At 37.2% G+C, this 15,146-nt stretch overlaps 1 protein-coding gene across 1 annotated transcript; it reads left to right on the top strand.

Annotated features, from left to right (window-relative positions):
* Positions 1–8,717: 8,717 nt before the first annotated feature.
* Positions 8,718–14,363, top strand: LOC148879338 (protein trichome birefringence-like 11). Its single transcript, XM_088960850.1, has 4 exons — positions 8,718–9,651; positions 10,380–10,769; positions 12,178–12,336; positions 13,391–14,363. The coding sequence occupies exons 1-4, from the start codon at positions 9,209–9,211 to the stop codon at positions 13,767–13,769; spliced, it is 1,371 nt and encodes a 456-aa protein (XP_088816976.1). The 5' UTR covers positions 8,718–9,208; the 3' UTR covers positions 13,770–14,363.
* Positions 14,364–15,146: the final 783 nt, after the last annotated feature.

Below are 15,146 nucleotides of genomic sequence, written 5' to 3'. Positions count from 1 at the left end.
AAAGCTTCCTTGAACAAAGAATCCACTCAATCCAGCAAGGACTGAATATGCTTGGTTTTGTAGCCGAACTTGTACCTCCAGACTACCTTCATCCCCTTTCTTTCTCTCTACTTGGAAAAGTTAATCCGAAGGAATCAGGTATTCAGGTTAGACTCAGGGTTGAGCCCTTGGGCAAGCAGATGCAAGTCCAAACCAATGTGTTATGCATGTAGTAAGCTGCCAGGATGAAAATTCCAAAGAGAGGGGCATTGGGTTCACTTCTAGTTCCAGCCATCCCAAAGAACCAAAAAAGAACAGCAGAAGAAAAGTCCAAGGTTGGTGTTGTTTATCTTTATCCCAGTTTATTATTCAATGATCCTGTTTGATTTAGGGGGTGTTCGACATTGTGAATGGTTTTGTTTTTGTTTTAGAAAACCAATCCATTCACACTGTTGAATGCCCCTTGATCATTTGGAATTGCTATTGCATCTAAATGTCGTCACCATTATTTGGAGTTCATTTCAACAGATGATACTTTTCATGGATTAACAATTAAAGGCTTTTCCATCATAATTCAGACCAGAAGTTGGGTTTTATTTCCGTTTCTGCATCTTCACCAACATGATGTCTTCTCAGTTTCGTGGGATTATTGAAACCTAAATACATGGATTTAGGATATCTGGCCAGTTCTAAAGGTTAATACCCTACTTAGAAATGTCCTTGCTCACTTCTTGAAGCTTTACTATTTTTTTTTGGTTTATTCATCAAAAAACATTTTTTTTTTGGTTAAAATATAGAAACCTCCCCTGGGTTTACTCAATCGTATTAACCTCCCCTGTGTTTTTACGTTAACAAAAACCTCCCCTATAGATTTGAAAAAATGAACAGTTACCTCCCTTTAGTGATCTTTCCGGTAATTGAAACACTGAAGTTACAAAAATGACCTTACTGCTCTATGAGGAAAATCTACTCCAAACCTTCCTCATCTCGTTTCTCTGCATCTGTTCCTTTAGTTTCCCCATTTCTCAAACTATTCTATTTGCAGTTTCGAATCCACCTTTGTTTCCTTGTAAAATTGTCAATCATTGTGAGCATCTTCAGTCACGAGTCTAACGTCTTTGATCCCTTCCCAGCAATTTTTTATTACACCAGTTCCACAGCTCACGGGTTCAAGACGGACATGCCTGAGATAAAGATGGAAGAGATTAAGGTGGAGGTTGAGGATGGAAGGATCATCTAGATCAACAAATGTGAGGAGCTGTGAGAATGAGGTGAAGAACAATGCTTGGGAATGCATCGAATGGAGTAGTGGCAAGTTCCTAAGGAGGTTCTAGACTTCTTGTTATCAGAGAAGGCGAAGGTTGATCAAGTGAGAGAGGCGATGGAAGATGGAATGTTGACTATAATCATGCCAAAGGATGAGGTGAAGAAACCCAATATGAAGTTGATTAAGATCTCTGGTTGGGTCCATCATCCACAAAAAAGATAATCCGACTATTATTTCCCTACTTTTCCCTTTTTTTTATGGTTTGTAAGGGTGGAAAATGGTAGGAAATGAGAAAATTGCAATCCGATGATCCCATCCATGACAATGCAGCTTATTGATTAGAAAAAATTGCAGGAAATGAGAGATTGGTTAAGTAGGTCTCAAAAGGATTCTTATCCAGACTAGAATAAATAAGCAGGGTTTGTTAGGGAGATGGAGTCCATAACATTCTACAACTTTCTCAGAGATGGCACAGCGCACAGGTTCCATTGGTTTATTCATCGTATGCATTCTATGTGGACATTGTTCTGTGGTCCGTGGGGTCCTAGTCTTCAGTTTGTAGGTGAATTTTTAATCTCCGTTTTGCAAACAGTTACAGAAATTAATTAAGGTCCATGGGGTCCTTGCTACACTTGGTTGGTGATTCCTGAATTTCTTTTCTCTATCATTGAGTCTAAGAAATGTCATTTTGGTGCCAGTTGAAGGAACAAAACTACATTGCTTCAAATCGGAACCGTCTTTCCTCCCCTGTGTTTCTAACTCCAATAAAACTATGTTCTTTGGAAGTTTCAGTGTGGATTTATTCAACATTGCATTCCTACGAAATCAAACTGTATTTCTTAGGTTGCATTTGGCATTCCTTATTTTAAGGACTTCTCCTTTTTCCGGTTAAAAACTCAGTATTGATAGGGGCATTTTAATTGCAAAAAGGAGAAAATCCTTAAAATAAAGAATGCCAAATGCAGCCTTGTTCGGTGGCAAACTTTGGCTGCCTTCTCCTTCTCTATAGCCACGAACGTTGCCTACCGGGTTCAAGGGCTGGAAAAGTGAAACAAAAGAGAAGAGGAGCAAGGTCCTTTAATAGTCCCAAACTAAATGTGGCTCAGGTCTCGGGGTATATTTTAGTAAATGTACACCTGAATGGATTATTCTAAGGGTAAAATTGGTATTTTAAAAAAGTAATATATTATGTCAGCGTTTTTTGTTGGAAAAGATAATGGAAGGGAGGTAACTATAGATTATTTTTAAACTATAGGGGAGGTTTTTCTGATTGTCAACAAACTTAGGAGATGTTTTTATATTTTGCCTTTTTATTATATTACTACATTGCCTGTTTAAAATGCAAATATGCAAAATTGCGTATTATACATATTGATACTTAAAACCATGGTTATGGGTTGGGGGATGGTTTCCCCACTCCCCCATTATATATAGCCTGGAAAAAAAATACTCACCACCCGATTCTTTTTTTAATGGCCATTAGTAAACGTGTGCGTGCATTTGCAATTTTGCATGTAGCAGTATCTCTAAAATAAAACTATTTATAATTTATGGGTAGTTTCTTGTTATAAATGGGCAGTTTCTAAACTATTATAAGTGGACAGTTTTTAAAGTGAGATTAAAGAACATTTGTGCCCATTGTATGCTTAGACAAGAGGGGTAGAAAACGTCCATATAGATATAGATTATCCAATGTGTTGAGGTTTTTTTAACAAAATGGCCATTCTTAGAAATCACTACCACTAGAAAGTAAAAATTAATAGATTTTGCATATAATTGAATGTCTAGAAGATATCGATTCCTGGAGGGTTGAAAGCAACAAGAACATTGATGCCAATGCATTGTCGATTGTAGGTGTAGGTGTAGGTGGATTCCTCCTTGGAGCTCCTTTTTGTTTGGGAGACGGGATCTGCTCCTCACAAATGGGCACCTCACATGTACATCCACCATGCATTAGTAACATCTCCCGTGAATAATAACTAATATTCACGGGAGATGTTCCCAATGCATGGTAGGATGTGCGTGTGAGGCACCAGGTGTCTGGTTTCTTTTTTTGGGTATCTTCTGAATGGTTACACAAAGGGAGTAGCCCATCGCCCAACCCATTTCCCCTTAACGGCGCAACCCAGATGCAGGCAGGATTCAATCCCAAGCCTCTACTACGATCAGTAAGAGACCTTACTGGTCTCTGAAAATAGTTGCCAATGTGCCATGTCATATGGATGTCTGTCATCTATCTATTACTGTATATAGCAGATACTTGCCTTGATTTCAGTACAGGTCATAAAAGTTAATTGTAAGTACCATATATCATATATGGCTGGCTATATATAGCTAATACTTGCACACATATGATTCTGGTCTGGGGCCTCTCGAAACAAGTTATCTCGCTAAAGGGACCAGTATTAAAGCTTTGCCCATATATACCCACATTTTAGTGTTTTGGTACAAGTTGGAAACTGAACTAAATCATGTCTGCAACCAATTCTATCTAATCAAGTTTTCCATTCCACTTCTATATTTAGACCATTACAAGAACTTTTCTTCCATAAACGCATAGAAAGCAACCTAACCTATCTTTGGTTTCTTGTCCCAATGATTATCAATCTATAGATGAAATCAGTCGAGGTCTTTTCTTCATAAGATTTTCATGAAATTTTAATTTCATTTAAGGTGAGCAATGTCTAAGTAATCAAATAAAACTTTAGACTTTTTGTTGAAATTTGTTGTATTACAGCCAAAAGATTTGAAAAAATATTATAAAATAATTAAGAAAGATAAAAACTAAAAATTTAAACATCTTCTAAAGTTTTTTGAAATACAGGAATGACAAACTTAGAAGCACATTTTATAATATGGTATTTATAGAATCAATATAATTAACTAATATAAATTAGTCCAATATCAAATAAACTAAATACAACATAAATATTGCATTGAAATGAAATCCGGTCAGAGATCAAAATAAAATAAAATAAAAAATTGCAAATTTCATTTTCTACGCTGGAACAAAGTTCGAAAGGTTCAACTTTCACGCAATGAAGAACTTTGCCCCACATTCCCAAAGCAAATTTATCAATAAATAAGGCAAGAAAAACCCAATATGACGTCAAATAACACAAAGAATGTTGATTATGGAGCCTCAATTTGTTCCATTAGTTTACGTTACAAAATATTCTAATCAATTAATTTGAACTCAAAAAATTGTTCAGCTTCCTCCTCAACTCACAAACAATTCATTATGGTAACGAAATAAATAAATAAATTTATATTAATCAAACACAAAGAATTTATCGTGGAGTTCTTAAAAGAAAATTTAAAAAATATGAAAAAGATAAGCGAATTAAGAGCAGGGAGGAAGGATTGAAGCCAGCAAAAAATGGATGATCTCAGAATATCATCTCCCTGGGGTAAAAAGGTTAGGACTTAGTAGGCTAGCCGTGTGTCCTCCTTAGTTTGTTTTCCTTTTGCAACCAGGAGAAGTCAGCATTCTGGGCTGTAAGGACATGATGAAGGGTGTTCGTTGGGATGTCTACTTCCACTAGAAACCAGAAAGAAAGTTAAGGACAAAACGCAGAATGGTGGGGCCTTGATCAGACTTATTAGATTAGCCACCCAAGACAAAAATAGGTTATCCTCTCTGTTCAAAGTATTCATCTCCCGCTTGCCCTTCACTTTTCCCATTTCCACTCCACACAAGTAGTCGGTGGTCGGAATATCTCTATATTCTGGGACGATAAGATAAGCATTCAATCATGATTCATGAGGACTAACACCAACCATACAACCATCATGGGATGGCAGTATGGCACCAAAGCTAGCTCATGGCATGGCCGCGTGCCCACAGAAGCCCACCGCTAACATTCCGCACATTGGGCCGCTAGTCACCAAGTCCAAGCTTTGAGTAAAGGTGAGTAGTTGGAATCTTTGGTTACTTGACATCACTCCAACTACAACTACAAGTTTAGAATATAACTGGCGTGTGGAAAGCCTGTAAAGAAGTGCTCCCTAGTCCCAGCCTCCCTCACACTGACTTGGGCTCTTTCCATTTTTCTTTTACACCGGATTTCTTGTTTATTAGAGAGAACTGAGGCCAATTCCATCAAACCCATTAAGCGACCTTTGCCAGTAGTGCATGTCATGCACTTGTTCTAGAGCTAGAACTGTAAAATCTAAATTAATAAACCAGTCAGTCGCCTTGATCATAAAGCAATTCATGGCTTTTTGATAAAGCAAATGATGGAAGCCATGATTCCAACACAGAGACAAGTTTTAAATGGTCCAAACTTCCAAAGGATCCCTGACTTCTAGATCTCATAATTCATTATTCATAACCTACATAGAAGACTCTATCGGGGCACTGATATAATGAGAGAGAAGGGAGATGTGTATATATGAGGTGGTTGATATGCATCAATCATGAAATGATGCTTGCAAAATAAAAAAGAAGTTGTGCACATTTGCAAATGAGGCTTTGATGCATAAAATTATTAGATTCTATCATCACAATAGACAATACTTCCCATGTAAGACATGGTCGTGGTTTCATCCTATTTCCTATGTGGATCCTCCACTTCTACATAATCACCACTCCACCAAAGGCACAAGAGTAGTAGCCAGAGCTCTTTTAATAATCTAATATTAATATCAGGATGGATGTTGTTGTTGATATTCCATGGCCTGAAGCAATATACATGGTATTTGCAAGGTGCCAACCAGCTGGTTGGTAAGGTCTCCTGCTGGTCGTAGCTAAGACTTGAGATTGAATCCTGCCTGTTGAGGGAGGGGGGTTATGACCTATGGGTTGGGGGATGTATTACCTTTCACAAGATATCAAGAAAAATATTTATTGACCAATATATACACCACCAAATCTATTTATTTTTATGTCTAATTGCTTCAAGCAAATCAACATGGAAGGATGAATGTAACAATAAGATTCTTTCTTTTTTTTCCCTTTCCTTCAACTTACTTAGATCCCAGTAAGAATTAGGATAGGATAAATGAAGGGGAGGGTGGTTAATTAATTATAAAAAGATACAAGGAAACGACTGATATTGAAAAACTTGAAACTGGATTGTTCTTAAGCCTATGTTATTACGCCCATGAGATGGGGAATAACTCTCTATATTATACAAGGCAATGATAGATGCAAATGAAATAATACTATAGGGCATGTAAATTATCAGGTTGATAGAATAAGATCTGTTTAAAATTGGCCACCATACTTTCATGACAATAAACCCATTCATTTGTTAAATTGATAGATTTGATTGTATCATAATATATTATCATTATCATATATCATGAGAGAAAAATAGGTATTAAATTAGGGTTACCTAGGGGTGGTGAGAAAGAAAATAAAAAAAACTAAATTGAACTGAAATTTTGGTTAACCGAATTGTTCAATTTAATTTTAATTCGGTATTTTTGAAAAACCAAAGCTATCAGTTTAATTTCGAATAATCAATATTAAAATCGGCGATTATGTGAATTGACTGATACTATACATATTTATATTTTTATGTATATTTATTTACAATATATTTTATAAAGTCAAAAAAAACTACAAAACAGACTATTAATAGAACCGATCGGCTTAGGCCCACGATTCGGTTAACCGAGCCGTGAGCACCCCTTGCTACCCAACTTTGAAATATCCGAATGTGTATACATATTTGGTTCGGATCTGTCGGTCTCTGTCCAACCCAACTGCTTACAGAGGACTTAAGCACAAAACGGTGAAGGTTTTATGAAAAAGAAAAAAAACGTAAATGAATAATTGAAGGAAAATGTCAGCCTTCCGCGTGAACAAAGTACAACACACACCGTGCCACTGTAGAAGACTAATTAAGGCATTTTGGGATTAACACGTGGCAGTGAAGATACAATATTGTTGAGAGTACTCAACCCACGTGTTTGTCAGATTGCCATCTGTTAATGTTCCAAATCGGAGTTTGTTGCCCAGGCTGAGATTGCATTGGCTGCAATAGTATTCACAGGACAATCCGGATACCCCTCATAAAATCTAGGGTTTGGGACGAAAGCAAAGACAAAACATCACTTTAATTGGTGTGAATCAAACATTAGATACGAAAGCAAAGACAAAACATCATCCATCTCATGGCAAGCTAAGCTAACCACCTACATCACTATCTCCTCATCTCCCATTATTAATGTGAATCAAACACGGGAAATTAGTTTCATTAGATACAGATTGACGTCGACATTAACACATGTTTGCACTAATTGTTTCCCTGAGTTGCAGATAATGGGAAACTTTTTTTCCCCTTTATTTGATCCTCTTCCATTAATAAATTGGTTGGGAAGTTGGGGAACCCGATTTTTGTCATTTCGGGTGATGCTCCTCGGTAAATTCAGGTTGGATTAAAGTCTTTAAAGATCCAACCCAAACCAACTTGCAATCTGCTCCTTTTGTGTCGGAGTTGAAAGAATGAATATAGACCGACTCAGGTTAACTTTTTAAAAAGACTAGATCTGGGCGGATTTGTGATGAAAATTGTGAACCACCCACATTATTATTACATTTCACAAGTAACTCATTGAATTACGCTCAAAAAAGGAAAACAAAGATTGGCCTCTTTAGGGAGTCCGAGTCCCCACCGGGTCCGAACCTTTGAGTTTTGTTGCTACAACTTACAAGTGCTTTTCGGTTCGGGTTTATTAAGTTTGTCATTCATCTGGCCCGGAAAAACCACAAAAGGACGAATTGCTAAAGATGCTTTACCTACTTTGCCCCTATATCTTATCATACAACTCTTGTTTAATGCTTGGCCCAAATCCAGGGCACTTGTGGGGCCCATCATATCGGCCCTAATAATCAAAGGCTCGCATCCTCTGTTGAAAATTGTGAACATTTGACATTCTTCTATCCAATCCAAGCTGCTTCAGTCGGCTACTCGGATATACACAGTACAAATATCAACCTCTATCTCTACCTTGTACCCGTCCGATCAGCCTGAGTCCCACCACGCATGTCTGGTCGCATGATATCTCAAACGTCCTTGCACGACTCAACTTCTCTTTTTAATCATGATGAACTGTATCAATTGCTCTCCATTATAAGACAATGCGGGGCCCATTAAAGGTCTTCATCCAAGCGAGCGAGATGTCTCCAGAGGATTAATAGTAATTAAAACAACAAACTCAGGGTAATTTAGAATTTAGGACGTTCCCGAATTTTCACGCATTCTCATTTCTCTGGAGGAATGCTACGGCTACCTGAACTCTGGCCCACATGATATACTAATTGCAGTATTTAGAGTAAACGGTATATAATACGGTAAGCAGATCATCGTAGCCTTGGCATTCTTTATTACTTGCAATGCAACGGTTATCACCGTACTTTGTCGGCCCGACCACTCTCTTTCGCCACTAATCCCCACGAGACTCCACGACGACACGACCCGAAAGCGAAAGGCCGAAATCACCTCCTCTCTCTCTCTCTCTCACACACAGCTTTTTTGGCATTTTTATGGATTTGAATTGAATTGGTTTTGGTTCCTCGTGAGAACTCGATGTTTAATGTCACTGTGCTCCCCTCCATCCGAAGGGAGAAAACCATTATTTTACTCACCAACCAATACTCTGTTCTCCTTCTGTTCTGCAAAAAAAGCAACGAAAGAAAAAGCAAAAAACTCTTCGGCCATGAATGCTCTCTTGCTTCAATCACACCCATTTCATTTCCCTCTGTATATCTGTCGAAATAATTAGCTCATAGGAACTCGAGAAAGAAAGAAACAGATACTAGAATTCGATTTGTCATCATGAATGCGTCTTGCTTGCGCACCACCACTCTTCTCCTGTTTTATTTCATCCTCTCCTGCACGGTTTCTGCCGATAACCTGAACTGTAAACAATAACACAAGGGAAACACTCTTTCCCTCCAAAACCCAGCTCGAGTTTCTTCAAGAATAACCTCATTTATCTATCGTTCTCCAAATGATTAAGAACCCACTTGCTCAAGATCCAGAAACCATGCCTATCTGGGAGTTTCTGAACAAGCTCAAGCGTTTGAAACCGCATGAACCATCCTTGGGGATTCTTGGGTTTCTGTTCATTACAGTAGTTTGTTTTCTCTCCTGTTTCTTTTACTTGGACTATAGGATTGTTACTAAAGGATTCCGCGTTCACGGGCAGTCGCAAAGATTTATGTGGTTGGGTTTCGATGTGACTGGTCGAGATGAACGGGTAGGGTTTCTTGCAGAGGGTGGCGAAGGCTGTGATTTGTTTAAAGGAGACTGGGTCTGGGATGAACAGTACCCACTATACCAGTCTAAAGATTGCAGATTTTTGGACGAAGGATTCCGGTGTACTGAGAATGGAAGGCCTGATAATTTCTATACCAAGTGGAGATGGCAACCGAAAGATTGCAACTTGCCCAGGTTTAACTCCTCTCATTTTCTCGTTTTTCCAACTTTTAATGTATAATCGTGAATCCTCTGCAAAACATTTTTTCGTATATATAATGTTTTGTATTTACATGTTGCTGCTTCAAAGTTTCGATTCATAACGTTTGGCCGTTTCCACTTTCCGTTAGTTAAGTCCTATTCTTTTATTATTGTCTTTTGATATTCTGTTTCTGGGTAAACGTCCAAGCTTTCTTTGCTTTTATTCTGTTTATATTATTTCCTATCAGCTTTCTCAATTTTTCTGCAACTTTTCAGTAATGAAGAAGGAAGGTTTTTGTTTTTATTCCAACCTTATTTTTTAATCTATCCTAATTTTGTACGTATAATTGTGCATTTTATTTCGTTCAAAAAATTATATATGTTTCTGAGAAGTAGTTGAAGGTCTTTTGTTCTTTTGCTCCTTAGTTGTAATTGTCCTTTGAGCTTTTCTAAGAAGATGTTGTAGTTAATCTTTTTCTCACTAGTTTTATATTTTATTTTCATTCAGTTACTCCATTTCTTGCTTGGGTTTTTATTGGGTTAGAGTTCAAAATTATGTTTTGTTTATGCTTTCGTTTGGGCCCTCTCTTATTTTATTTTGACTAATAAATCCAATTATAATTTCTATTTGCAATTTTATTCCTATCAATGGAGAAGAAACGGATAATGGGGGGAAAAACTAATTTGTATTTCTATCTTTCTTCCTTCTTATTTGTGTAAAGATTCGATGCAAAGAAAATGCTGGAGAAATTGCGGAATCGAAGGCTGGTATTTGTTGGAGACTCAATTGGAAGAAATCAATGGGAGTCCCTTCTCTGCATGCTTTCCTCGGCAATTCCAGACAAGGATTCGATCTATGAACTAAATGGAAGTCCGATTACTAAGCATAAAGGGTTCTTGGCCTTCAGGTTCAGAGACTTCAACTGCACTGTGGAGTATTACAGAGCTCCATTTTTAGTGCTGCAGAGCCGGGCACCAGCTGGGGCTCCAGAAAAGGTGAAGATGACTCTGAAACTGGATAAAATGGATTGGAGCTCTGTACAGTGGAGAGATGCGGATGTCCTGGTCTTCAACACTGGTCATTGGTGGAACTATGAAAAAACCATACGAGGGTACTTCTATTTATCAGAAATTGCTTTTTTCTTTTCTCATCATAAAGTCTAAAAATCTGTCCTGCATGTCTAGTGTTTACTACTTATAAATTTATTATTTTGTTGCATTTCTTGGATACAAGATAAAGCCAATGGAGTATAACTGACTTATGACGGGATAGTTAGGAACGTGTCTATGAATTTTAGGGAGGTATTTGAAGTCTTTCCGGAGACCGGAATTCAAAGTCCAAAATACAAATCATTTGAGGTGGGCTTATTTTGGAATGTTAAGGTTGTTATCAAGCATGACTGAAACAGTTTCATATTTATCATTATAACTATTATTGTCTAACTTACCCTTGTTAATCTCCTTGTTTATGAATTATAATTTTTCATGTTTGACAAATGCACATGGAAAGCAAAAGTTCTAAAACTGCCATACAAGCTGCTTTTAAGCATGCATAGTCGTAGTACACCAGATGTTTCCTAGTTCATGCTCCAAATCTACACAATTATATGGTGCAGTAGACACACTAGATCATATCAACCCTTGAGTCAGTGTTGAAGTCCAGTGGTCAACTATTCATTTTCTCTTTTAAGGGGTTGTTTTAGTTATTTACAGGGTCCAAGATGAGATGGCCCACTTATCTAACTAAAGTCTTGGAGTTTAGTATATTCAAGATTTGTTTGGTCAATTAAACTAATTAAAATGGAAGTTCTAGGTAATCTGTCATTTGTAGCTTTAAAACTGTCTAAAATGTCTTTTCTGTTGTGGGACTGTTGTTTTCCATATTTTTTTCTCAGGAACCTTGTTCAATAAGTAGGGATTTAAGACTATGGTTTATTTGGAACTTTTGTGACCATTAAGTTTCTGCAATCTGGCCCTACACATATCACAGGCAATGCTTTTGTTATGTTTCAATCACATCCATCAATACCCAATCAGGCTGCAATAGATCTATTTATTGTGATAATTGGTTTACCTTTTGCGTTTCCTTTTTCCATTTTTATTTAGTATTCAGTTTCTGTGCTTTACTTTATATCCAGATGACAGTCTAATGTTGCAAAACAGGTTGTGACACAGGTAACTTGACCAGTTCAATTAATGTGATGACCTAAAATTGAAAACAATATTCTTCTTTGAACTCCAGCAATGATGTTTGATATCGTTGTCACATTTATTTGAATAAGTTGTTGATCTAATGAAGCCTAAAAAGTGATTCTTAGATTGCATTTCCATGCTATCAATGTATATTGTATTTACTATTTGGGAGTAATCTATCAGAAATTGCAAAATGCAAGTTTACTGCAACTAATTCAAATAATATTGTGAACTTGTCAAGGAAGCTAAAATTAGTATCTTAACTATTATTAAGCTTGCGTATCTGTAGAAAGTTTCTTGACATTTAGATCCTTGTTTTGTGATCAGGGGTTGTTATTTTCAGGAAGGGGAAGAGGTCAAAATGGATACGAGTGTAGAAAGTGCATATCAAAAGTCGATTGAGACATTAATCAACTGGCTTGGTGGTGAAGTTAACATGAGTAAGACCCAGGTCTTCTTTCGCACCTTTGCCCCTGTACACTTCAGGTGTGTAATCTCATGGTCCCACTTAACTGTTTTCCTTTACAACCTTTCTTCTATCATGATATTTAGACTTTTATCCAATTAGTAGTTCTTTGTTTGGATATAATTCTGTTTGGTTTCTGGTTTCTTCTTTCTTCTACTCTAGAGAATTCTTAGGTTACTAGGGAAAGACAGTACACAAAAATTTGCCACTTGTTCTTGAAAGGTATTCCATTACAAAATATATTCATTTTTCTTGCGAAAAGATGCATCCATATTTCTTGATTGCCATTGCTGATGATTATGTTTTAATGAATTGAACCCAAAATGATACCATTATAATGTATAATTCAATGTCCAAATAAAGAACCACTGCACCACTTCTTTGCATGTTGGCTTCTGATGGAGTATCACCTTGAATGTTAAAGCTTTAATAACTTGCAAGCATGATATTTTTAAAAGACTTCAGTTCTAGAAGTTTTGATCTTGAGCTCACCAAACCCCTTTTGAAAGAAAAGAAAAATGCATACTTCTAGAATGATTTCAATGATGAAAATTCCAAAGTTTATGAAGCATCTATAAGATTCTTGCAGAGTCCTATACTCAATGTTATGTTAGGATTACACAAACATACATGCTTGATTTTACCAGAACTGATTATGTACTGCTTTTTTTTAATAGTTGTTATCTTCCATTTGCTCTGCTAAAGCTCATTGCATGCAACGAATATCTTAATGCACATTAAAGCAGATTTCGGTGTTACAAAAATGCCAAAGTGGTCTTAGAATCTAGACTGCTGGATGCTTTTTATGATTCATGTGGTGTGTTTCACTTAATCCATCCAACAACATAATTCGAAGAACACTAACTCTTGTTGGGAATGCTAATTGAGTTGCTCAGATTGTACAGTACACATTTTCATGATTGATCATGCATATGGATTGCCAATCTTTAAGAATTTGTGCTATTCAGACTGGATGAATAAATATCTGGCCTCAGGATAATTTTGCTGTCTCCATGTTTTAGAACTTTAGAAATACATGCATTCAGTGAGTAAAAATAGAATTGGATTTTACAGGGGCGGGGATTGGAAGACGGGAGGTAGCTGTCACTTGGAGACATTGCCTGAATTGGGTGCATCATTGGTGCCGTCAGGATCATGGTCCCAGCTAAATATAGTGAACGATGTATTGTTAGCACATTCAAACAAGTCACAGGTGATGCAGATGGATGTGTTGAATGTGACCCACATGACATCTCGGAGGAAAGATGGTCATTTATCCTTGTACTATCTAGGACCCAAGATTGGCCCTGCTTCTCTTCATAGGCAAGATTGCAGCCATTGGTGCTTACCTGGGGTCCCTGATGCGTGGAATGAGCTCCTCTATGCGTTTTTCCTAAAACGGGAAGCTACTCGCACACACAGTTTAAGGGAACCTTCTGAGGCACAGATCTGATTCATTGCAGAAAGCTTCCTGAATGCAGGTGGTAGGGTTCAATTTAAGGGAAAGAATGGCAAATCCTTAAAATTAACTGCAGTTTCTTGCAAGCCCTTTACAAGAGTTGGATGGGCATGGAGTTTCTTGGATGAACATCTGAGAAGTGAGAAGTACACAAGAATCATGGTTTTCTAAATCCATGACAAAATGTTGTCTTATATGAGGTTAAGACACTACCATTTTTTGAAGAGCTAGTGCCTAGTGGGGGTTTCTAGATCCTGGATTTTGACTAGATGCTAGTGAGTTATACATAGAAGCAGCTAAGCAAAAGCAAGGTTATTGGGGAAAGGGAAACACTGTAGATAGAGATACACAATAGGTCTGTGTGACTGATTCTGTCACATCTTATAGTTCCTCCAGATAAAATTACATTACCAAGTTCTATTTGAGAAAAAAAAATTAAAGATTTTTCGTTGTAATTTGTGTAGAGAAAGATTGTTCCATGAGAGAACTGGAATGGTTATTGATGGGTTCCAAGTATTGGGTCTATTGGCTATGGAGAAAATCGGGTTGTAATTATCTTCTTTCTAATATAAAGCGGGCGTTCTTTTTTGGGATCTTGAGAGGGGGAAAGTTGATCAATGGGAACCAACTTTTAGATTTATGTGGGGGATAAGGAAAGTTTATTCTTTTAGGTATCACAAATAAGTTTCCCACCTAGGTGGAAAGTTGACAACACTTGAATGGGACAAAAACATGATTTTTAAAACCAAACTGGTTAAGGGTCTGGTTACCAGTTCCAATGGTCCGACCATTTGACCTGAATGGTTGGTCTGTTTTGACAAAAAAAGTAAAAAAATTGAAAAATGGTTAAAACCGTTCAAACGGGTCAACGGTTTTGGGAGAAAATTGAACCGGTCGAGTAATCGGTTCTCAGTTTTTTTGGTCCGATGGTTCTGTTTTGAAAATCATGAACAAAAATGCCCTTTTTGATAATATATTTTTATAAATAAAATGGTTACTGTCTTATATACAGATTGGGCAAATCCGTATTTTTTCGTAATTTTTAATGACTTTTGAACCTCTTTCTTTGCGACTCGAGTAAATGCTCTGTTGAATAAGTTGATATTTTACAGGTATTTCTCTGCAACTCCGTGTAAAGTCTGGCTTCAATAAAATAAATCAGTGCTCAGAAATTGTTTAAGCTGTTAGTCATAATTCAGCCATTAATGTGCGATTCATGGAGACGAGAACCCATGCCATATCCATAATCAATCAAGCTTCAAGCGTGGCGACTGGCGAGTGGTGACATTTGAGTTTTTAACAGCTCACCATGTGATCTTCCAAATTCCAAGAAGGCCCAGGAACGAAAAGAGTCTGCCACAAGTTACAAGG

This window comes from Nelumbo lutea, chromosome 1 (assembly GCF_056320005.1).
Source record: "Nelumbo lutea isolate HS-2025 chromosome 1, American lotus-T2T, whole genome shotgun sequence".
Taxonomy (NCBI): Eukaryota; Viridiplantae; Streptophyta; class Magnoliopsida; order Proteales; family Nelumbonaceae; genus Nelumbo; species Nelumbo lutea.
This window is presented reverse-complemented; position numbering and strand designations above follow the sequence as displayed.